The following is a 24,135-nucleotide window of genomic DNA, read 5'->3' on the forward strand; positions in this document are numbered from 1 at the left end:
CACTGGGCAGCTGAGGACATTTGGCCTTGGGAATCTTAAAGTTGTGATGTATTTTTTTTTTAAAGTAGAATCTATTGAAAACTAAAATAAATTTCGGCACAAGGAATAGAGGAGAGGTCAAAAAGGATTTGAGTGCCTGGCATGTGTGCAGTTCACACACACACACACACACACACACACACACACACACACACACACACTTGTGGTATACCGGGGGAAATGGCAGTCCCTGTGCCCGTGTGTGTGCCCTGATGTGCTCTGAGCACATCAACCCTGCTCCTTAATTGATGTTTCGTGGGAGGCAAATGAGAGTCCTGTTTATCTTTCAAGGAGACATACTATAAGGACACTTCTGTTGCCATCGACCTCTTTTCCCAGAGCATTAATTTGAAGAAGGGGCCAAGGAAGGCAGATGACTTTTCATGTCTTCACAAAATAGATTGAGTTTTATTAAAAGAGTTCCTCTCTGAAATGTCTGCAGCTGGGAAAACTGGTTTATGTTTCTGTAACATCTGTTTGCTGAGTCAACCCGAATAGGAAAACCCAGAGGAAGGCCATTTGGCATCTTTTCAAAGTCCTGGATAAATACTGTGCTGCAGCTCATTTCTCTCTAAGGGTAGGATGCCTGGGTTAAGTGTAGTTTAAGGCAGACACAGACCACGCCTCAGTCATCTGCTCCCGCTTTACTTCCTGCTTGGCTTCCTGCTGCTGAGGAGAAGCAGTGTGTCTTCATGAGAGTGGCCAGGTGTGTCTTCGTGTGTTCTACCGCCAGAGCTGATTTCACATGTTTCTTATAATTGAGGTTCTTTATAAAGGTACAGATTAATCATGGTGCATTTGCTTTAGGTGATTAGAATTGGGGGTGGTGAAGGGGCTGGAGTTTTACAGTAAAGGATTAAACTGTGGCTGGCACTAAGTTGTATCTTAAATGCTGAAGTGAAGAGGGGGAAGGAAACCCAACTCCAGTCACTACTGTCTGAGGTTATGTGATGGCAGGGGCTGTTGAATGAGTTTAATTAAGCTTTTCAGCTGGCCCAGAGCACAAGCTCCTTGGTTGTCTGTGCAGTCCTGGCATGCCCCAGGGATCCCTTGGCCTCACACAATACAGTTGCTTTTAAGGGACTGGCTTTAGCCTCCAAGAGGTACCTCTTTCTAGGGATTTGCTCAGTGAGATCAGACGGGAGAAGTTAATCACTTTGCTCCTGCTGGCCAGAGGCTTGTGTCTGGATCAAAGGCACTAAATTGTAGCCCTGTGCAGGCGGGGAGTGAGCAGGGTGTTCAGTGCATCTTGATGAGGCTTGGACTCTGTGCTGGCTTTCCTGGGACCCACAGGAAGGGAGCCTCTGATATAGCAGTGGTTCTGGACCAGCAGGGAGACCTTTCTGCATCCGTCCTGAACGGGGTCCATGTCTCTTAGTCTTCCTTTCTCTGGCGTGACCCCTGGATGCTACTTCTAGGCAGTTTACTTGCATTTACCTACCTAGGTTGGGGGTTGCACTGGGGAGTCACAGTCTTTTAAAACTGACCAGAAATGTATTGAGGAGATTGCTGTTCACATTTTTTTTTTTTTTTTTAACAAAACTGAGTTCAAGTCTTTGAGAACTAAATTCAGAGTATACTCTTATGTACATAGAGCGCATGCTCTTGGGGATTGTGCCACCCTCCCATACAGGAGCCAGTTGTACATCCCTCCCCCTCCCCTGCTCTGAGAATTCAGTGCTGTGACTGTTCCAACTCACTTACAGTTTGGGCTCCGCAAAGCTTTACCCTGCATTGTTCCCTGACATCCCTGGCCTTACTTTCCTTCAAACCTGTTCATCTTTGTCAGGCTTTTCTGTCTCAGTGAGTGTTCCTTTGTCATCATATGGGGTGGCCAGCAGTGGGGGCTCTTGTTGCCACCACTCTATAACCGTCTCCATGTGTTCTTTACAGTGCTCTGTGAAGAACTGCCGGACAGCCTTCCATGTGACTTGTGCTTTTGACCGCGGCCTGGAGATGAAGACCATACTGGCAGAGAATGATGAAGTCAAATTCAAGTCCTACTGCCCAAAGCACAGCTCACATCGGAAAGCTGAGGAGAACCTGGGTGAAGGAGCAGCCCAGGAGAATGGGGCCCCTGAGAGTTCCCCCCAGAGCCCTCTGGAGCCCTTTGCTAGTCTAGAGCAGAATCAAGAGGAGGCCCACCGGGTGAGTGTTCGCAAGCAGAAGCTACAGCAGCTGGAGGATGAGTTCTACACCTTTGTCAACCTGCTGGATGTGGCCAGGGCCCTGCGACTGCCGGAGGAAGTGGTGGATTTCCTGTACCAGTACTGGAAGCTGAAGAGGAAGATCAACTTCAACAAGCCCCTCATCACCCCAAAGAAAGACGAAGAGGACAATCTAGCCAAGCGGGAGCAGGATGTCTTGTTTAGGAGGCTGCAGCTGTTCACGCACCTGCGGCAGGACCTGGAGAGGGTAATGATTGACACCGACACCTTATAGTGACTTAGAGAAGAAGATGTAAAGAGGCGGGCACTTGCCTAGAGATGATAGCCAGTCCTTACTCTCAGATCCTTGTACACGCTCCAGCATGAGGTCGTGTTGTTTAAACATATTTATGGGCTGGTAAACTTACTGCAGTGTGCAGGACTGCCAGTGTGGGAGCTGCTCTGTGTTCATTCTCCCGTTAATCTTTATTGTTCTGCAAGATCAGATGGGGTATACCTTCATCTCTGTCCCCTTGTCCTTGTCGAGCTGGAGGGAATTGAGCACCAGGAACATGACCAAGGGCTTGATTCAGCATTGTTTAGAGCCTGATTTTGAGAACTGGGATGTATCTGAATTAATGGGGAATGGGGCAGCAGTAGGGAGATTCCTTGTTCTACCTGAGGAGACACTTCCTAGGTGCTGATGAAGGGCTCATTAGAGAGAGCTAAGCACTGCCTCCCATTGGCTCATCTTTGCTTCTAGGCTAATTCACAGGGGCATTCCCAGCTCTGTTGTGGAGCAGAACAGGCTCTGGGTGCTGATGTGTATGCATGGACTTATACACACCTATTACAGAAGACAGTCTTGGCAGTGAGGTGCTAAGTCATCACAGAGGTTGTGTACATATAGTGTGCGACTGTGTGTGCGTGCATCCCTGTCCAGGTTATGTCTGTGTGTGTGGGTGTGATTCCTGTGCACAGGGCATTGGGTCTGTCTGTGGAGCCCTTAGCAATCTCAGTACACTACATATGTATACACACGTGCTTATCACACTCCTGGGTTGCTGATTAAGTGGCTGTTGGCTGCCTGGAGCCTCAGCTGCTAGTACTTCCCTCAGCTGTTTGCCGCTTGGTGCCTCCCCCACTCTCCATTACCTCTGGAGTCCCTGGCTGGACCTTTTTTCTTGCTGCAGGAATAATTAGGAGCGGACTGTCCTCCCCAGGGCCTCCAGCTCCCGTAGGTGGTTTTTGACCAAGGCTTGCTAATTGGTGATGTGTCTTCAGCATCTTTCACACCTACTCCCCTGACTGCTAGCTACCTATTAAATTCATTAGTGTGGCAGAGATGGTATGCAAGTTGTCTGGCCCGAAGCAGCCTGTGCCGAAAGGCACCCAAGTGGCCTGAAACAGCTAATGCATGTCTCCCTCAAGCCCCTCACTTATTAGAGAGGAGTGATTCATCACCTGCTTTGCAACAGGATCTGACTCATAGATGATTTGAAATGAGAGTGTAGGCAGGGGAGTGCAAATGCACTTGGCCAAAAGGATCAGCTCTCACAGAGGCTTGTACCACCTTGTTGGAGATAGTGTAGTCATGCACGTATTTGTAAGTGCTCATTAGAGGCCCTTTTAGTGCATCATCTAATGCTGGCTTCTTGTGATGTCCCTTTCTAGACCTTGTTAGGATTCTGGGTAACGTGGTGGGTGTTAGGCTAAGGGGAGGTGGAAGCAGGTTGGTGAGGCTCCCACACGCCCCCTGGCGGTCAGTTCAAAGAACCATATGCACTTGTGTGTTCTTAAGGAAGGGATTCAGGGTAAATTGGTATTATGGTGAGAAGGTACCATCCTAACCCAACTGCTGTAATTGGGGTGCATGGAGTCAGATAGTCCTTGGGAGGGAAGTCGAGAAATCTCATGTTTTGACTGTGTTTGTTTCACAATCACCACAGAATAAAAGTGTAGAAAATGCTTGTGGTGTATTAACTCTTTTTCTGTATTTAAGTTACTGAGATTAACATACACTTATAATTAAATTCTGAACTTTTTTGGAGTCGTCATTTTGCTTTTAAGTAGAATAATGCCCGTGATGCAGAAGGGACTAAATCAGGATTTGTGTGCACGAATGCCTGTGTATGTATGTGTGGGTGGCATTACTTAACATTTATTATTAAAAAGTCTAAAGTTTTAATGCATTCAGTGTCAGTTTAAAATGGGTTTATTTATAATGACAAGTTATGTTTTCCTCCTTTGCCATGAGGGCTGTCTGAAAGCTGAGTTCTAGGCCAGGCCCTGGAGAGTTGTATAGTGCTTTGCAATTATAAACAACTGTAGCAGACCAAGGGCTTATCAGGGCAGGCATGACAAAAGAAAAATATCCAAAGTTACAAATAACTTGTTTTCTCAATAAGTTAGTGATCTGCCTGTTTCTATGAAATACCAGTATACAATAGGCACTCGAGCCGGTCAATACAGGGGACTGGACTGGAGGCATGTGGTCATTCCTGTACAAGTGAGTAGCATTCATCACATGCAGGTGACTCGGTGATTATGTTAATTGCTCTTTCTGGCAAATTAACACCTAGGGGGACCTTGCACACCTGGGTACCAATTCTGGACCAGAAAGCTACGTGACAGGAATAGGTATCAGGAGGCTCTAAAAGGAGATGGTTGGTGATGTGGTGAGTCGAACCTTCAGGTTCTGATGGCTGTCATTTCACTCTAGGATTCCTGACTACCTCACTGGACTACTAGCTTGGATAAAGACATCCTTCTGTGCTCCCTGTAGTTTGTATGGAGAGTCTCCAAGTCCTGGGGGGACAGTCCTATGCATTTGTCACTCAGTGGAACAGAACTTTTTGAAAACTCAATGAGACCTCAGTTGTCTGCTGAACAAAAATGCATGGGAAGTTTAATGTGGCAGGCATTGCATAGGGCTCAGAAAATCCACTGCAACTATTCCTGCCTGTTCTGCTGGTTGTTCTCAGGATGCAACAGTAACATTCTGGAAACTTGAAAAGTGCAAACTCGAGTTGGGATCATCATTGTTTCTGTTTGTGAAGTTGCTTTAAGGGGAAAGTTGACTTTGATTTAGCTTGGTGTCAGGGGAAGAAGCATGGTAGGGGTGGGTGCTTGCTGATGGTAGCTGAAGGAAGGTAAATTGGTGAAGTTTGGTTGAGTGGTCAAGCTCTCAGGGCAGAGACCACGTCTAGATTTCTTCCAAGAATTCCTTTTATTGTTTTGTTTACTTTGGGGTAGTCAGCTCTACAGTGGTCAGCCAGAGCTGGATCAATTAGACCTTAGACATCACAACTGGAAATTACGGCCTTTTTGCTTTGTAGGTTTATTTAGATGTTATTCATCTGAGGTCACTGGAAAGAGAAGTTTGTTTTGTTTTTTGTTTTTTTTTTCTCCCCTTACTAAGAGGCTGTGGTAAAGCTTATGTGTGCTGTCAAAGGGTTGAATCTGTGATGAGGGTTTAGGTTTGATTCTTTCTTTGTTTCTGAGTTTCCATCTGTAATCTCATCTGAGTGGTATACTACTTATCAAAGAGAAAATTCTGGTAGTCATTTCCAGCCCCAAGTTGGTTAGGGTTTCTCTAAAGAGCACCTACTTGCCTGGGATTGTGGCTATCCATGAGGTAGGCCCAGTGACATTATGTTTAACTCAGATGAGGAGCATGATTTTCTTTTTAATCTTTTATTAATCAAAACCTATTCTACTAGTATTAATAAGTGATTAATATACAGACAGAAAGATCCTGATAGTGAATTATTAGGGTCAGCAAAGCCTGATAATATTTCCCTTCATGGCCCATGTCCTCATGTAGGTCCCAGTTTTGAGCACAGCTGGGATTGTGAGGGTGGAGAAAGGTCTGAAGGCTGAGGGGATATCTGTATCAGTCAGTGTGGAAAACTGCATGACTTGTGCCAGAGAAGCAGCTGGTGACCTTTGAACTTGCGTTCACAATATGACACAAGAAAGACTGCTCAAGAGGAGGATGTATTTTTTAGCATGCCATTGATGATAGCCAGTGGGGCAGGGCGCATCTAGTCATTTGCACTTCTGCCACTGCCATGGAGGTGGTTAAGGTAGTTGAGGTTTTATGGGCATCTTCCTGAAGAAAGGTTTAACTGTTGAGTGGTGGGCTGCACCTGATGTTCTTCTGTATTTAGGCCCATGCAATCTAGGACCAATGATCAGTGGGTTTTGTGCCTTAATTCTTTCATTTTGTATTATGTGGTGACTGATGGCTTTAAAGGTAGGGAGTATTGCCTCTGAAAGCCTAGGTTACTGACCGCAAACTAATTCATGTGTACATGATTTGAAGAGGTCTTACGACTGATGGAGTGGGGAATCTCAGCACTTGGTCTTTCAGTTACAGATGAACTAGAATAAGAATGAGGTTAGTAGCAGTTTTAAACTGATGATTCATAGCTCCGAAGATTTGCCGGGGATGCTGGGACAGTTCCCAGGCATTTACATACCTCTCTGGAATAGCTGCAGTGGCTGGGTATTTGCAAAGTTGTACCCAGTGGACCAAGCAGCTCATTTGATCTTCCAGAGGACTTTGGGTTCCTCTTATGCCATTGACCTAGAAGACACTTGATACAAGTGTGCAGGCAGGTTGCTTCATAACAGCTCAAACTATTCACAGTACGATTTCTGGGAAGATACTGTTGGATGGTAAGTGGAGCGCTCTGGCACAAGGCAGCAAGTCCTGATTAGATAGTGGGGGTCTCTACACTGCATACTGTGGGGAGGAGTGGGACTCTGCCTATCTCCTCTACACTTCATGGCTGCTACAGACATGAGGGAATAAATACCCTTTAGGGTAAAATGCTTAAAGCATGTTTGGATTTCAAATGTCTGTCAAGGCCCTAGTAGGGCCAGTATGTCTCAGGTAAAGGAGAAATGAAAGCATTGAAGTATCATTATCGTATTGCTCACTTAGAATCTTTATTCTCTATATTCTAGGTTCGGAACCTCACTTACATGGTGACCCGCAGGGAAAAGATTAAACGGTCTGTGTGCAAAGTCCAGGAACAGATTTTCACTCATTATACTAAGCTCTTGGAGCAAGAAAAAGTTTCAGGTATGCATAAAGCCCTAGAAGGGTACAATGTAGGGCAGGGGGTTGTAGCCTTGACACTGATGTTGAGGGAAAACAGTTGTTCTTCCAATATGTCCTGTAGAAAGTTTTCAGTAGCACAGCTGTTCATATTCAGAAAGCATCTTTAAACATTAAAGGCACTATAGTAGAGGAAGGAATAGAATTTGGTGTTAAATAGGCTTTGAGACCTGTAGCATCTCCCTGATGATCAAGTAGAAGCAAGTCGTAGACCTTAATTTCTTTCTCTAATTTCATGTACAATGGGGATGCTATCTCAGGTTACCTCTTGTAAGTATCAGGATATCAGAATGAAAACAATCTGTAGTACATTGCAGAGCTCTTGATAAAACATGGGGATAGCTCACGTGTGACTCTCTGCTCTAGCTTTTGGATCAATCTAACATTGTAAATACATATTAAGACTACTTACCACATACACTCATTTCCTAACATTTATGGTGAACTTCCGAAGGTATGGATGAGATGGAATTCTGAGTGTGCTGGGCATCCATCCATCTATCCATCCATGCATCCATCCATCCATTCATCCATCCATCATCTATCTTCTATTTACATTGTTCTAGCCAGCCAAAAAGGAAGATAAATATGAGAATATGCTTCCTCTACTTTGGAGAGTGTCAGTTATTAATGTTGGGCAAGTGTTTCACTCTGGGATTCATATGCACTTCAGTTAGCTGGTGTAGAATCATGACCTCTAAAATGTGCGTTTAGCATCAGTGTTCTGTGATGATAAGCCCCAGAAAGTAGGTAGTGGAAGATTTGATGGAGGAAGTTGGTCCTGGGATAAGTCAGGGAGCAGGTGGGTCTTAGGCTGGCCTTCAGTGGAGAAAGATTAGTGACTCCACCTTGCTGTCCTTTGAAGTTCCAGCAGCAGCACACTTGGCACTTGCTTGTGTGGAGAATCATAGTTCATTCACTCTTCCCTTTTCTGATTTTTGTGGATCTTTTTCTCTATATAATTATGACATTCAAGCAACATGGTAGAGATAATCTGGTTAGCAGAGCACACAAAAAAGACTGAGGGGGCGTTTTTTTTTTTCAGCAATACTTTTCAAGTACCTCATACTTTTAGATATGTTTTTGTTAAGATTAAGTATTTTTCAGAGGAACAGAGTGTCTTTCATTATCTGGAACTTAAAACTTCAGTTGCAAACTTTGAAAGTTAGTTTTCCAAGTAATGTCATTGGTTAAAGACAGTGTAGTTTAGATTCTTTAAGGTCACTCTTTCTCTCTTCATTCTTCCGTTGGATGCTGGTGGTATCTGGTATGGTTGATGTAGTATACAGACAGGTCTCCCAGTTGAAGCTTTTGGTACTTGCTAAGGAATCAGTGAGTGATCCATAAAGGGTGACTTGTATGTGGCTGCCATGGAGTTATTTTTTATGGGTATCCCAGGCAGCTGCTTGTATCATAGCTGAGATTTGTACTTGGCTTAGTAAGTGAGATTCTCTTTACAAGGTAGGGAGGTATTTTGGGGTATAGAACTGTAATGTAGATTCATCCAGAAGTCCTACTGGTGGTTATCATGGTGGCTTATGCCTGTAATCTAAGCGTTCTAGGGACTGAGGTAGGAGGAGTGCCAAAATTTCAGTCAGCTGGACTAAGTTGTGAGTTCTAGGTCACCTTAGGCTACAGAATGAGACCTTGTAAGAAAACAACAAAAACAGAAATTCAGAAAAGAGAAACAAATCTTCCCTTCATTTTGAGTTGAATAGCAATTACAATCAGTTGAAAAGACTATTCTTGTGGGATGCTACAGCAAATGCAGCCGAAGCCCCCAAGGGTGGCTTTTCTTTCTCATTTCTAAACTGTGATGCTTAGTCTCCTGCCTTAAAAGAGAGATGTCCATGACTTTACATGTGTCTTTTAGAGTTCATGGCTCAAACTTTTGTGATTCTGGGCGCTAGTAGGGTCATTTTGTGGAATGAGAGCATCTTCAGTGGAAATGGTACTTAAGGGAGACCTACTCGGGCTCCAAGTCAGGTAGAAAGAAATTCTAGTTCAGACAACATTGGGCCTTCTTCATCTTTGTTTGCTTTAGTAATTTCAAAAACAAACGAAAATGCACTTCATATGGCATAAAGATTGACTCCAGTGATTATTTTCTGAGAAAGCAGGCATTTTCAAGATGAACAGCTTGTAAAAAGGACCTCAGTTAAGGTCTTGTGGGTCGTAACGTCTATAAGGGTTCCTGTAGGACACAATGGAAATGAACATTATGGTTCACATCTTAAGAGGAGACCAAACATGAGGATTCCTATTTTGTAGTTGGTCTTGAGACTCTTACAGAACCATGGTCCTTATTCACCAGCAGTTTTCAGACCAGCGTTCTAGTTTATTAATGAGTATGAAACACATAGGCATGTCAGGCTGGAGAGTGGTTAAGAGTATTTGGCTGTTTGAGTATTCCAGAGGATCTGGGTTTGATTCCCAGCACCCACAGAGCAGCTTATTTAACTGTCTATTATACTAAACTCTAGGTCCAGAGGAATCTGATGCCCTCTTCTGGCTTCACAGGCAGGCACTGTACCCCATGTAGTACAGACATACATGCAGGCAAAACAGCCATACACATTAAATAAAAAATGATTGAAGAAAACAGGAGGGCCAGTTTATAATGAGATGAGAATTGATATTCATAAATTCATAAAATGGAAGCTTTTACTAGGTTAAGCTATGAAACGGAAGTTTTGTGATTTGCATAAAAGACTGATTTAACAACTTGGGTGACACATTGAACCCCACAAATTTTACAGTGAATTAACTTTTTCATATTACATGTCCAGAATTACTGTGAACACTTACCTTTATTCAGTTTTCACATTTACATGTATTTGTCCTCAGTGGTCCTTTGGAGAAAGAAACTTAGAAACTATTTAGTCTCAGAGAGGAAAGTGACGGATGGTGACTGGTAGATGGGACAATTGCTGCTATGTAGAGGTAGTGGCCACCATTGGACAGATTTTGAATGGATTCCCCAAAGTGTCATAAAAAACCTGTATTTTAGTGGTTTTTGGATAAAAAAATAGTATACTAACTACAAAGATTGAAAGCAGATTCTTGAAGCAAGTCACATCTTTTAAAACCCATTTTTTAAAAACAAAGTGCTGATGACTCTTGCTTGGGTGGGAAGTTTGTATAATGATGTTTCTGGTCTAGAACTTTATTAGTTTAGATTTGCTTATGTAATTTTTCCTGTGGTTTTCTGTTCCTAGGTGTGCCTTCTTCCTGCTCCTCCTCACTGGAGAACATGCTTTTGTTCAACAGTCCTTCTGTGGGCCCCAATGCTCCCAAGATAGAGGACTTGAAGTGGCATTCTGCATTCTTCAGGAAACAAATGGGTACTTCCTTGGTTCATTCACTGAAAAAGTCCCATAAGCGAGATGCATTGCAGAATAGTTCTGGGACTGAGGGCAAGACCCCGCTAAAGCAGCCAGGTCTCTGTGGTAGAAAGGAGGGGCCGGGGGTCCCAGAAAGCTTACTGAGCTTTGAAAAGACTTTTGCAGAAGCACGTCTCATATCATCAGCACAACAGAGAAATGGTGTGGTGACTCCAGACCATGGGAAAAGAAGAGACAATCGTTTGCATTGTGATCCCGTTAAAGGAGACTTAAAAGACAAATCTTTTAAACAGAATCACAAGCCTCTCAGGTCCACAGACACATCCCAGAGGCATCTGGACAACACAAGAGCTGCCACCTCCCCTGGAGTAGGGCAGTCAGCACCTGGCACCAGGAAGGAGAGTGTGCCCAAGTGCAATGGCTCCCTAGTCAAAGTGCCTACAACACCTGCCAGCCCAGTGAAAAGCTGGGGAGGATTCCGGATTCCAAAGAAGGGGGAGCGGCAGCAGCAAGGAGAAGCTCATGATGGGGCCTGCCACCAGCACTCAGACTGCTCCCCTCTGGGTATAAGCCGAGTTCCAGCCAAGGAGAGAGGGAAGAGCAGGTTAAGAGCTGACAGTGAGAACGATGGGTACGCCCCTGATGGGGAAATGAGTGACTCAGAGGGCGAGGCGGCATCAGAGAAGAAGTGTATCCATGCCAGCAGCACCATCAGCAGGAGGACAGACATCATCAGGAGAAGCATCTTGGCCTCTTGATGAAACAGCCGGTGTGGAAACACATGGCTTGTTGCCATGTGCTGAGGAGAGCTCTGACAATGGGGACAAGCAAAAACCCATTGTTTTTGAGCTATATAGACATATTTCCTTGCAATTCAGATTGAATTTTTTTCCAGAGTCATTTATAAATCATTGTGAGAAGTTTGTGTTATTTGCAACTTGTTGAGAGGAAACAGAAGAATAGATTGTAACCATAAGACACTAAGATTAGAACCTGAAGTAAACACTAAAAAACAAATGAAGTAACTTTACAGAGGGCCAGGGTTGACTAGCACCATGTATTATTGCCCTCTCCATTCTCCCCAAAGCACAAACTCTTGAATACTCTTACAGAATCATAGAATTCTGTGTACTGAATAAGTCCTATTTATAGAAGCCCTCATGTACCATTTATAGCCCACAAAGCTTATTTTCTAGGAATGGTAAATGCTGACAGCATTTGGCTCCCAGGCTGTGTGATGTGAGAAGCTGAGGCTCAGAAGCTTCAGCAACACTGGGATCTTGCACATGTGGCATCCAGGGGAAGTTTACACAATAGGCATTGCTGGAAGGCTGAAGGGACAGAGCAGAGCTGCTGCAGTGAGATTTAGGGCCTGTGTAGCACGGAACTGAAGCCCTGGGTGGGCTGTGGACATAGGACGGGTGGAGACAACGTTGTCAAGAAAGTTCTCTGAGAAAGGGCAGCTGAGGCTCAGGTGATACTGGTCCGTTTGACCTTCCTCTTTCGTATAACCGCTGGCCTTTGGACCCAAATAGGATTTCCCTGGCTACTGCCAGTACTTGGCCATCTGGCTTCCAATAATACAATGGTTATTCAAGTTCAAGTGGTGAACTTCAGACACTGGTGACTCTCACTCTGCAGAGTCAACCACTAGTGCATATTTGGGAAATCCAGGCTTCCACCATGAGTGGATTCCTTAAGCAAAAAGGAAAAAAAAAAAGCAAAACAGGTTATATTTTAAAACATAGAAAGGCAATAAGTTGCATCAAGGTTATACAGGAAAGAAGTCAAAGTGTATCCTTGAATAGGTTTCTGGAGTTGGAGTTTTAAACTCTGATTTGTAACTTGGACTTTCGAATTGCAAATGGCAATAACTAGTAAGTTATCAGCAATAATAAATTTAGCATTAAATTTGAGTATAATGTTCTGTTTTTGCACTCCTCATATAGTGCATATGTATTCAGACAAGTGGATAGTGTTGAAGTCCTGTTATTTTCTTTGGAATTCAATGTAGTTGTGGATCAAATTTAAGAGAAGGGAAGTTTCAGTATCAGTGAGATTTAGAATTAAGGGCATTTGGAATAAGCCCAGTTTCCCCTAAATTACTCTTAGTTTATTTATATCAATGTTCAGCTTCCTGATTCATTTATACATCTGTTTCCATGTGGCAGGGACATTCTGATAATTAATGAGCAATGCTTTGAGTTTGTAGAAGCTTTCAAGTCTTCCAGATGATCGTCAACAACAGAAAAGGCTTATTGAATTCCATCTTGCTATGCAAGTTTTATCAGATGATCAAGTGACAGATCTGATGCATCTCATTGTATGTATGACATTTTCAAACTAAGTCTTAACTTCTCAAATACATTGTAGTAGCTAATTCAGGGGAGGGGAAAGGATGACCCAGGTTTTAGATTGACTATTTTTTGAGCTATGGAGCTCCTTTGAGACTGCTGTCCAGATCAGCTTGTTGCTGCCGGTATTAGAAGATTCTTAGGAGTCCAAGTTAAACTTTTGCTTGTAGCCTAATTTAAAAATGAGATGTTTTGCATATGAGCAAAAACCTTTTGCTGTATACAGGAAAAGGCTGGACTCTGATCTAGTTATCTTTTGATTACAGCAACAGCTCTGGGTGAGAATAGAATTTATAGAGGAATAATCTGTGAAGCCATAGGAAGAAAACCTAAATTAATCTAGTGAGAATATGGCCTCTCACCGTTTTAGGAGGCACCAGATTCATTTGCACTATTAGGAATGCTAGTTTTGTGCAAAAATAATGCCTTACCTGTTTCCCCCCGTATTTAGGTTGAAAAGCTTTCAAATGTTCCAAGTTATGCTGAACCAAAAACAAAACAAAACAAAATGAAAAAAAAAAACAAAATAATAAAAAAAATAAAAAAATTCCCACACAAAAACTTAAAAAAAAAAATACAAAGCCCACACGTTTAATAATTACTGCTTTGAAATGTTTGAAATGCAAATGGTATAGAGCACGGTTTCTGACAGTGTAATGATAGCTTTGTAAGTTAGTTTCATGTCATGCTGGGAACTCTGTATGAGGCGGCCACAAGCAGCAGCAGCCCATCTACCCACTTGCATTCTATTAGTATTGAGCTTTTTTGTTTGTTTGTTTGTTTGTTTGTTCTTTTGAATCTTCCTTGTGCAACCTGACCAATAAATATCTTTGATTATGATCAATGTATTATGTCAAACTGTAGGCTAGTTGAACTTTTGTAAAGTTGCCTGGAATGTCATTTGTTAGGTTATAAACACAAAATTTAAATGAAGGGTTTTATGTGTTGTGTACAAATCTTAATTATTTTAAAATGGACAGACTCGTCATTACATTTGTAACCTTGTACAGAGGATTTTTCACTATGTGCCTAGCTTGGTGTCCATTCAACTAAAATTGAAAAAAAAAAGGTGCATGAAGAGTTAAAATCAGAAGTTAAACAAAGTCTATGTAGAGATGACTATTTTATATTACATGGCCCAATCCTGTATTTATTTCTACCCCCTTTTTGAAAGTATTTATAAAACTAGTTGAAGACAGCTGTATTTTTTTGTTCAACTATTTAGTAGAATTTGTGCCTTTTTGTCTGTATGTGAATAAATGCTGTACATTTTGCAATACATTTTAAGTGTCTGTTGAAATCTGCTTTTGGTTAAAGGTGTAAGTTTAGGATCCTTAAGCGATGGCTTTGTTGTCTCATAGTGAGAACTGTATGGGACAGACCTACACTGTAGAATACAGACTCACCAGACAGTGTTACTAACAATTTCCCTGGCTATTTATTGCCTGTTTCCCACTACCTCCTCCTCTCCCATGCCACCTTGGGCCCTTTCCAGAATATAATTTGGATTTGAACACACTTAATTGTTGAAGTAACATAGATGTTAGGGTTTAACATCTAAGCCACATGAGCCCGTTTTCCCAATATTTGAAGAGATTTATGCCACCTTGCCCAGCATATGCCTGTAATCCTGTAACTTGAGAGGTTGAGATAGAAGAATCACTAGGGGCCATCTCAAAAATCTCCAAATTGACACCCCTACAAGACATAATTGGGTGTAGCTCTGAGGGAGTAACTTGTCCAGCATGTGCAAAATCCTGTTATCCATCTCTACTGCTGTAAAAACAAACATCTTGGTGTCTTACTGGAGTTGCAGTATTTTAAAGCATTTCATAGATGAATTGTGGTAAGCCATATACACAATTTTACTATTAGAAAGACCCAGGAATCTGCTATGAATTGAAGCTGATGCTATTTCTGAAGGTTATATTTATGAAGTGCTTAACATTTGTTTTCAGAGTGGTTTTCATTAAATGCCTTTGAGCACAGAACACTGGAACAGTAGGTCAAATAAGAGGAACTGACCTACATCTCACAAAAACGATTTCCAAGATCACAGCATTGAGACTTGGCAGAACTGGGCCTCGTTCTTATTTTTAGTTTTTGAGTATTTGCAGTGGGGAACAGTCAGCAGTCAAATGCACCCTCATGTTGGAAGCAGAAAGCCTGATATAGTGTGCCCATCCAGGTAGATTATGATTAGATGCAGTGGTGGCATATTCTTACTATTCAAATTTATAATTTGTAGGAGACTTTTCTAACATGAATTATCCAATAGTTGTCTCAACCCTTGTTTATTTCTCCTTGTCCTCCTTAGTGACTATTTACTTCTGTGTCTCATAAGGCTCCAGAGAGAAATAACTGTGATTCTTCTTTAAGGTCTTCAAGTTGAATAATCACAATAGCTCCCGAGGGAAATTAAGTCCCCAGGAGTCAAAGGAAGGGCCTGGTGTTGGCAATTCTATAATCTGTGATGGGAAATGTGGCACCAGGGATTTGCGTTCATGTTTCCACCCAAATCAAGGAGAAAATGCTTCTGCCTTTGAAACATTAGCCATCTGCAACAAACTACCACTAATTGCAACACTGAAATCTTTCCTTCGGTTTCTCTTTAAGGCTTAGAACTGCATCAGACATTGCAGTCTCGTCTATGCCAGTTTTGAGAGCTCTTTTTCTGAAAAAGATGAAGTCAATTTAATCTGGCCTCCTGTCCCCTTCTTAGTTTCTGGTGCTCTCCATGCAGCCCAGTTCTTTTCTGCTTTCTCAAGGGAAATAGATCTCAGGTTATATGGATGCTTGAGGTTTGGCTATTCAGTTTTTCTCTTTAGGCAGTGACACCCAGGGTGTCCTTTGTGAATGCTTTCTTTGATGGCTTGTTGTCAGGGTTTCTACTGCAGCACCCCAACAATTCCCATTCCTTTCTTTTTCTTTTTTTCTTTTCTTTTTTCTTTTTTCTTTTTTTTTACAATTCCCATTTCTTGTGGTTCCACCATCACTATATGGTTCTTCATTTCTTGCTAGATTATTGCAACAGCCTAGTCTTGTTTCCTTGATTCAAGCTGTGCTGAAATGAACTCCTGCTTACTCTAATTAGCTGTAACCTTGCCAATGCTATCGCCACAGTGACAACTTCCAAATGGCAGATTCTGTCATTCTGTACAGCCTTAAGACGAGCCTCCAGACTTGGTAATTAGACTGGGGTCACTAAGGGGCAAGCACTGGTCTGTATTAATTAAGTACACCAATTTGTCTTTAAGCAGGCACTATTCTTTACCAATGAGGAAACTGAGGCTCACCATCTGTGGGGTGACCTGGAAACCATTCCTAGCTAGTTTGAGTTTGAGTCTCCAGCCTCTGCTGATCTCAATGCAAAAGTAGTTCACAAAACAGTTCAAATACTCTTGAGGACATACAGGTCTATATACATGTGAACTTCATTTCATTAAATCATACATAGTAAAATTAATTGTTTTGGCTTAGCACATCATGTTAAGAGTCTATGAGCATAAAATGATAGAAGTCTAGTCTGTTATGGATTATGTTCTGCCTTTTGCTAGGAAGAATGGAATTCCTTAGCTATATACTTTCATGTAACATATATACCTACAGTAAGACAAATACACATATGATTAGGGAAAGTAGTACTGCTGTTAAGAATGCAAAGAATAATTCTGTATAGTTCAAAAATGTTTGGAAGATAAAATTGTTTTAAATTAGTTTCTTGACAACAATGCCTGTTATTGAGACTAATGTTTTGACACTTCAAATAGAAGTAATGCAAAAATCTCCCAACCTTTATTTTTGTGATATTAAGCATAACAAAGCTAGTCATTAGTCATTTTTGTAAATGGATGAGCAATGCTATGGGGTATGGTGGTGAGTGCCTGTAATCCCAGCACTAAGGAACTGACACAGAAAGAAACAAACAAAAATTAATGCCAAGTCAAGTAGCAAAGCAAAGAAAAATGAATGGCACTGCTATTCCTAAAGGACTTCCAGCCAGTATCATGGCCTAGCTTGTATATGACTGAGCTTTCAGAGTGTAGCTACCAATTGTGGGACTGTTGGTTATTTTACCTACTTGTTTGGCTGGTGGTTCTAACTTCAGGATTATTTCTAATGTGAAACAATCTCTTTACAAAACCACCTTTTCCTCTGTTACTCCCCACTTAGTATCCTCAAAGGCAGACTCTCTTCTTTTCCTCCCTAGCTGTGGCTCTGCACCAGCTCAGCGTTTGAATTGTTACATACTTTGTGCTTAGAAACATAGGATTTTCCACTTCTTGACTGATATTTAGGATTTGGACACTTTAGTTTTCTAGGTTTGGAAATATGAGCAAGTAAGATCTACTAGACATAAAAGTTACTCGAGGTTTTCAAGACACTTAATGAAGGGCTTTCGAATTAGCACTTGAGTCAGAAAGGGCAGGATATGATATCAAGACTCTTAAAGATGGCTGATGAATGACATGCACACATGGAGGAAGCTCCAGGAGAGCAGTCACCCTGTGAGGCAGATGACAGCAGAAAAACACTACTTTCAGTAGCAGAGAAAGGAGAGAAACTGAAAATAGAACAGCTGAGTATATACTCAGGAGGGCTCAGATCTCACTGAGGAATGCTCTCCTCCAGTGAGTGGTACAGAGAATTTGGACTTCAGCGTTATGACACAGCTTTCAGTGCCTCAGGAAACCCACACCACACTTCGAATAACAGAAATGGGAGGGAAGGCAAAGTCTGTCTTCCCCTGAACTTTGAGTAGTGGCAAGAAGCCATTTAGAAAAAGGGTCCTGCAGAGTGTGCAGTGAGGCGGACACAGGCCAAGGTCTTTCTGGAAGCCCAGAGATATGTCACTGGGCTACTTCCATGGTCATCATGGAATGGGATTGGCAACTACCTGTATTTAGTTGACAGATGACATATAGAACTGGAACCTTCACCCAGTACTCTTTCCTTCACTTTTGTCCTTCCCTTAGTATCTAATTTAAATTTAATAGATGTGTTAGCTAGTTTTATGTCAACTTGACAGAAGTTATAGTCATCTGAGAGGAGGAAACCTTAATTGACATAATGTCTCCGTAAGAGTGGACTATGGGCAGGAAAGCCTGTAAGGGTATTTTCTTAATTAGAGATTGATGTGGAAGAGCCAAACCCTCTGTGGGTGGTGCCATCCCTGGGCAAGTGGTCTTGGGTGCTATAAAAAAAGCAGGGTGACCCAGGAGGAGCAAGTCAATAAATAGTTCTCCTCCATGGTCTTGCCATTAGCTCTGGTCTCCAGGTTCCTGCTCTGGCTGCTTAAGATAAAAGTTGCTTTCAATAAAGATGCTACATGGAAATGTGAGTGAAATAAAGTATCTTCTCCCAGTAATAATCTAATTAAGGCACTGGATTAGCTTTATCCTGTCTTACTCTTCTTTGCCCTTTGTTTTTGGTAAGCAGTAAGCTTTCTAGAACACAGCCACAGACAGAGTCGGAGGCCTTCTGCCTCAGCCTCAGTGCAGATTGTTTTAAATGACCACACCCTGTTTCTCTCTTCCTTACTCCCTGGAGCCACTGTATTTTCCTGGATTATTTTCCTTTTTCTAGTTTTCCGTTGCAGTTCTAGGACTCCAGTCATGTGCTTCTCGATTCTGTGCCATCCTGCCCTGGGCAGACAGGCATTCTAGTAGACTCTGCACTACCCTGTTCCTTTATCCTTCTCCCAATTACTGGAATCCAGTGATTGTTTTTACTGGCTGTGCTGTATTTCCATCTATTGGTTGTGAGAGCTCTGGAATTAGTGTTCTGCCCCTGGAGAACAGCTGTAAGCCTAGTACACTGAGCATAGATGAGGGCTTAGTTACTGAATCATGCTCCCAGGCTTATGTAGAGAAACACTAGTATCAACAGTGCTCCAACCATTTGAGCATTGAAAATACTCCAGATGAAAGAAACAGAAATCCAAACGATGACCCAGATATGCCAAATGCCAAGGCAGAGAGAGCATAAGAAACATGAAAAACCAGGGCAGCATGATTCCTCTGAAAATTACTAATTCCACAGTAATGGATCTGAATGAGAGTGAGTTAGATGAAATCTCAGAGGATTCAAAAGAGCATCTTTAAAAGTGTTCAACAAAACTGAAGAGGACACAAAATAAGCTTCCAAATGAATCCAAAAAACCAAAAACACTTGAAGAAAACAAATTCAATACAAGATACAGAAGAATAATTTAATAGAGAGACACAAATATTGAAGATATATATCAAATTTAAATTTCAGGAACAAAAACCTCAAGATATTAAATAAAAGCCCAATGGGAAGTTTCACCAATAGTCAAGTGGAAGATAGACACTGTGAGAGCTTTAAGAGAAGGTATTAATCAATACATTCAGAGAATGAAAAATGAAGCAGTAAAAAATATGAACGGGGTACTGGATATCATTAAAAGATCATGGGCATAGGTGAGTGTGGAGGTTTAACGAAGAAATGTCTTCCATAGGCTTGCTTGGTGTCTCACAGGCAATACTGTTTGGGAGGTTAGAAGATGTAGCCTTATTGGAGGAAGGCTGTCAGTGAGGACAGGCTTTGGGGGTTCATAGACTTGTTTCCACTTCCTACTTGCACTCTGTATTTGCACTCTCTGCATCTTGGGTGCAGACAGAGATGTGGTCAGCCAGGTGCCACACCATACCATGCTACTCCCACCATTTTGAACTCTAGCTCTCTGGCACTGTATGCCAAAGATATGTTCCTCAAGTTGCCCCTGGTCATGGTATTTTATCACAACAACAGAAAAGTAAATTAACAGTAAGTCACACCAGGGAAATGGGGTTTTTGCTCTGAAGAACCAGACCAACCATGGTGTTTTTTTTTTTTTTAAAGGAATGATGGAATTTGTACTAGCGATCTATATTTTTGATGAAGAATTTAGACCTGTGACCTAAAAAGAGAAGGATGTTACCTTGTCTAGTCGAGCACCCAGATGCTGATGTGAGTTTTCACATCCTAGGCACTGAGAGCATTTATAAAGACTACTGCTACATCAATGCCAGCAGCACTGATGCTACACACTGAAAGATGCCATGCTGTAGAGTATAAGGAATTCTGGTTCTAAAACCAGGTGTGTCATTTGTCTGTGATACGACTTTGGCAAATATTTAACCTTTGCCATACTTCCCTTTATTGGGAAGGAAATCATCTCCACCAAGCAGCAATGTTGGGTAAATACAAATGCCTATTACTCCCTAGATTATCAATGAATATATATCAATAATATATTTGTATCAGTACATTTATCACATATCTGGGACAATTTTCCAATGAATTATTTAAGGTATAAATAAAACTGTTACTTTTTACCCTAATAAATTTTACTAAACAGTTAACTTACTTATACTTAGTTCTATATGTGGATGTTTTGCCTGCATGTATGTCTATGCACCACATGTGTGCACCACATGGAAATCAGAAGAGGGTGTCAGATCCTCTGGAAATAGAATTCAAGTTGGTTGGTAGCTGCCGTGTGGGTGCTGGCATCCAAACCCTAGGTCTTCTGAAAAAGCGGCCAGTGCTCTTAATTGTGGAACCATCTGCTTAGCCCCTAACCAAATTTTTTTGATAAATTATTTTGAAAAAAAAAGTTTATTATAAAGTTCTTAGTTTACTTCCCAATACCATTTTCTTTGTTATGTTTACTTTTTGTTTTAAGACAGGGCTCACTGTATAGTTCAGGATGACTCAGAATCCATGACATAGCCGGGTTAGTTTTGCATACTGCTTCATATCCTCAGTACTGGAATTACAAATGCGAACAACAGTACCTAGCTAAATTTGTTGCTTTGCTCATTTGGTTTTAATTTTTTATATTTTTGAGAATTTTGTATGTGAGTTCTGTGTTTATATTATTTAAATTTATTATTTTTAAAAGAATTTTTATTTTAAATTATATGTGTGTCCTTTTATTGTTATGTATGCATGAAAGAAGTGCCTATATAGGATAGAAAAAGAAGTTGGATCTCCTGGAGTTGTGAGTTGAAATGGTTGTGAGGTGCCCTATGTGGGTTCTGGGAATTGGCCTGGGGTCCTTAGAAGAGCAGCAAGTGCTCATAATTGCTGAGCCCTGAAATTTGTTATTTTTTTTTAAATGCTCAAATGTGCTATGGCCCCAAACCAGATTTATGTAATATTTAAATAATTTTTATGATTATTTGTTTAAGAGTCGCTCTAAAAAGACAGTGTAACTAAGAAATTGTATCTGCTGAATAAATGAATGGCTGAATTGCTGCTAATTTTTTCCTGTATGTAGGGTAGAGTTCTCACACAGAAAAGAATGAGGAGACCACTTACTGCCACAATTTGCATATTTGTACACAAAGGAAAGAAGTGGTAATCATATCTCCTTTCTTTCTCAGGGAGACATAATAAAAGATGCATGAATAAATAAAATGAACTAGCTGTGTTGGCTTCAATTTTAGATTTAGGCAATTTCTTTTTTCTTTCCTATTCATTTTGTCTATTACCTAAAACACAGTTCACAGAAATGATACTGTCTTTGTAAATGAAGACTGACCAGTACATAAATGTTAAAGCCTACTAGCATTTTCACATTAGAGATGGACAAACCCAGAGGCTAGAATGACACACTCTCTAGCTTATCCTTCTCTTGGAGAATATTAGGAGTATTCAGGAAGAAATAACTGGAGAGGTTATTATTAGATGCAAAGAAGTCCTCAGCTTATATAAGAAATGGGATCCATTCTGTGTGATCCTGTTCTTAAAAACTTAAGTTTATAGACAGTTATTCTTGACGCTCAACATGCCAGGAACTTAGCAGGGTGCTAAAGACATAGTGGTGAATGAGAGTAAATGTTACTTTGTACCAAGGACCTGCCAAAAGTTAAAAAAAAAAAATACAACCATTGACAAGTGCAATGAGAGACAAAAAGCACAGCATTAAAAACACTAATATTAACAAGAGTTCACCTTGCCTCAAGTTAGAGAACCCTTCTCTGAGGAAATGGTATTTGAAATCTGAAGGTCTCATAAAAATGCAAGAGTATATGCACACTTTGTTGATGGGAGAAAGGATGCTGTAACCACAAAATTAAAGAGGGCTACCAAATTTAGAGCACAAGAAGGAAGAGAAAGAGTGGCGTGGGGAGAGGCTGAAGCTACTAGCCAGATCATGGAAGGCTCTAAGGTAAACATCTATATTTTTATGACTTCAATTCCCAGCTCCTTGACAAAGATTCCTGTGAGTATGTCCTAAACTTTGGGGGTGAATGCATACTCAGGGGTATTTTCATATTACCTCTGACTCATTTGGAAAACTGTTAAAGCCTTCTAGCTGTTTACTCAGATGACTGCTATACCAGTGCACAGGAAGCTCAAAATAGAAAAAGTAAGTATATGAATCTATGAAGCATTGTAGGACTACAACTCAAAGCTATGCAGCCTTAGAATTAAGATCTCTATCTGATTAGTAAACTTTGAAGAAAAAGAAAAGAACAAACTCCTCCCCCTAAATGCTTAAATGCTGTCAAGGTTTACAACTTCTTAAAACTGTATAGTTAAAAGTGAATCATTATAATTATGCATTCAAATACATGACAACATAATTTTATAAAATACATAATTTATTACATTTATGAGTTCATAGTAAAATAGAATCTTAAGAATTATGAAAATGAATTAGAAGTAAAAATGAGACACTAAATCTCCAAATCTTAGAACCTGAAATATCAAATTCTAGGGATTTTATTAAACCTCTTGAAAATATTATGGTCTTCCAAGGAGGGAATAAAAAAGGGAATTAAAAATAGACACATTGATGAAGACAGTGAGTTCGTCTCAGCTGGCTTTATTCTCCACTGAATCTCAAATATAGGATTATAGTTTTCTACTTACAGGAAGCTGTCACTGTTCTGTTTTCCAATAACCCTCAAAACAGAATGGAAAATGCTTATGCAAAATGACACAAGCCTTCCCCATTCTCAGCAGGCTTCTCCATGTCAATACGTTTGGTTTAACAGCTTGCCCAACTCTACAGTTCTGTCAGTGAACTATGGATATGTTTAAATATTTTCCAGATTCATCATGGAAGCTGCTTTTCTTCTCTGCACTGTAATCACACTGAGCTGTAAACAAAATAAACAATCAGTAAGTAGTTTCTCTGTGGAGAGTATTAGACTAAGACAAAGCACAGTGTGATGTATCACAACCAACAGTTATCAAGTAGTCTGAGGGAAAGGGCCTTGAACGGTCTTTTTTGTGTGATCATTCTGTTTTACTCTTCAACTGTCTGCATCATATTAAAGAAATGCATGCCAACTGTGGCAGTCTATAGCTCAGAGTGAGACACTCTGAATTCCTATATTCAACACATAGTGAAAAACATCTAGATAAAAGTTAATCAGCAAAGTGTCTCAAACACAAATCCAGTCTGGGCAAATATAAAGCAGAGCTGGTAACCAGATCATTCCAGATTTTAAGGAAGGTAAGTCTAACAGGAAAGTAATGTTTGAATATTAACTGGGGTTAATTATATGTACATATGATAAAAAGATTGAACAATACAAAACAACACACAGCATAAGGCAGGATTCCTTCCCCAAACTATTCTTCATTCTAGTTCTCTCTTCAGATACAATCTCTATCTTCAGTTTGCTTGTTTGTTTATTGAGACAGGATCTCACTATGTAGACTAGATTCGCCTTGAATCTTGTGATCCTCCAGCCTAAGCCCCGAGTCCCCAAACTACAGGAGAGCTACTATCTACAGCTACTTGCAGCTGTCAAGTATATGTACATATATATTTTTTACGTGAATGCGTGTACCCATTCAGGTGCGCATACCTCTTAGCAGTTGAAAAGTCTGAGTCTACTTCCTTTTACACTTAGATTATCTGCTTCAGAAATAATTGCATATTAGATTCACTCTATTTCTCCTAATATTTGCAACATTTTTTCCTATCTGAACATAGTTTTGTTCAACTTTTAGTGCTGAGTATTTGTAAGGATTTTTAATCTTTTAAAATTAGAGGGAAAGTCAGGTATGGTGCTTTTAATCCCAACACTTAGGATGGAGAGGCAGGCTAGGCAGATCTCTGTGAATTCCAGGTAAGCCTGGAAGACATAGTGAGT

At 40.9% G+C, this 24,135-nt stretch overlaps 2 protein-coding genes across 6 annotated transcripts in view; one reads left to right on the plus strand and one right to left on the minus strand.

Moving 5' to 3' along the window:
- The window catches only part of Jade1 (jade family PHD finger 1), a 53,881-nt gene extending 39,588 nt beyond the window's left edge, over positions 1 to 14,293 (plus strand). For all 3 annotated transcript variants that reach the window (XM_028763035.1, XM_028763032.1, XM_028763041.1), the window contains 3 exons: positions 1,933 to 2,454; positions 7,161 to 7,278; positions 10,533 to 14,293. In XM_028763035.1, the coding sequence (XP_028618868.1) occupies positions 1,933 to 2,454; positions 7,161 to 7,278; positions 10,533 to 11,416 (1,524 nt within the window). In that variant the 3' untranslated portion in view covers positions 11,417 to 14,293. The remainder of the gene's footprint in view (positions 1 to 1,932; positions 2,455 to 7,160; positions 7,279 to 10,532) is intronic.
- Positions 14,294 to 22,837: 8,544 nt separating this feature from the next.
- Positions 22,838 to 24,135, minus strand: part of Sclt1 (sodium channel and clathrin linker 1) — a 114,841-nt gene continuing 113,543 nt past the window's right edge. For all 3 annotated transcript variants that reach the window (XM_028762739.1, XM_028762748.1, XM_028762767.1), the window contains one exon: positions 22,838 to 23,130. In XM_028762739.1, the coding sequence (XP_028618572.1) occupies positions 23,068 to 23,130 (63 nt within the window). In that variant the 3' untranslated portion in view covers positions 22,838 to 23,067. The remainder of the gene's footprint in view (positions 23,131 to 24,135) is intronic.

The sequence above is a fragment of the Grammomys surdaster genome, unplaced genomic scaffold, assembly GCF_004785775.1.
Source record: "Grammomys surdaster isolate TR1022 unplaced genomic scaffold, NIH_TR_1.0 62, whole genome shotgun sequence".
NCBI classification, from domain to species: Eukaryota; Metazoa; Chordata; class Mammalia; order Rodentia; family Muridae; genus Grammomys; species Grammomys surdaster.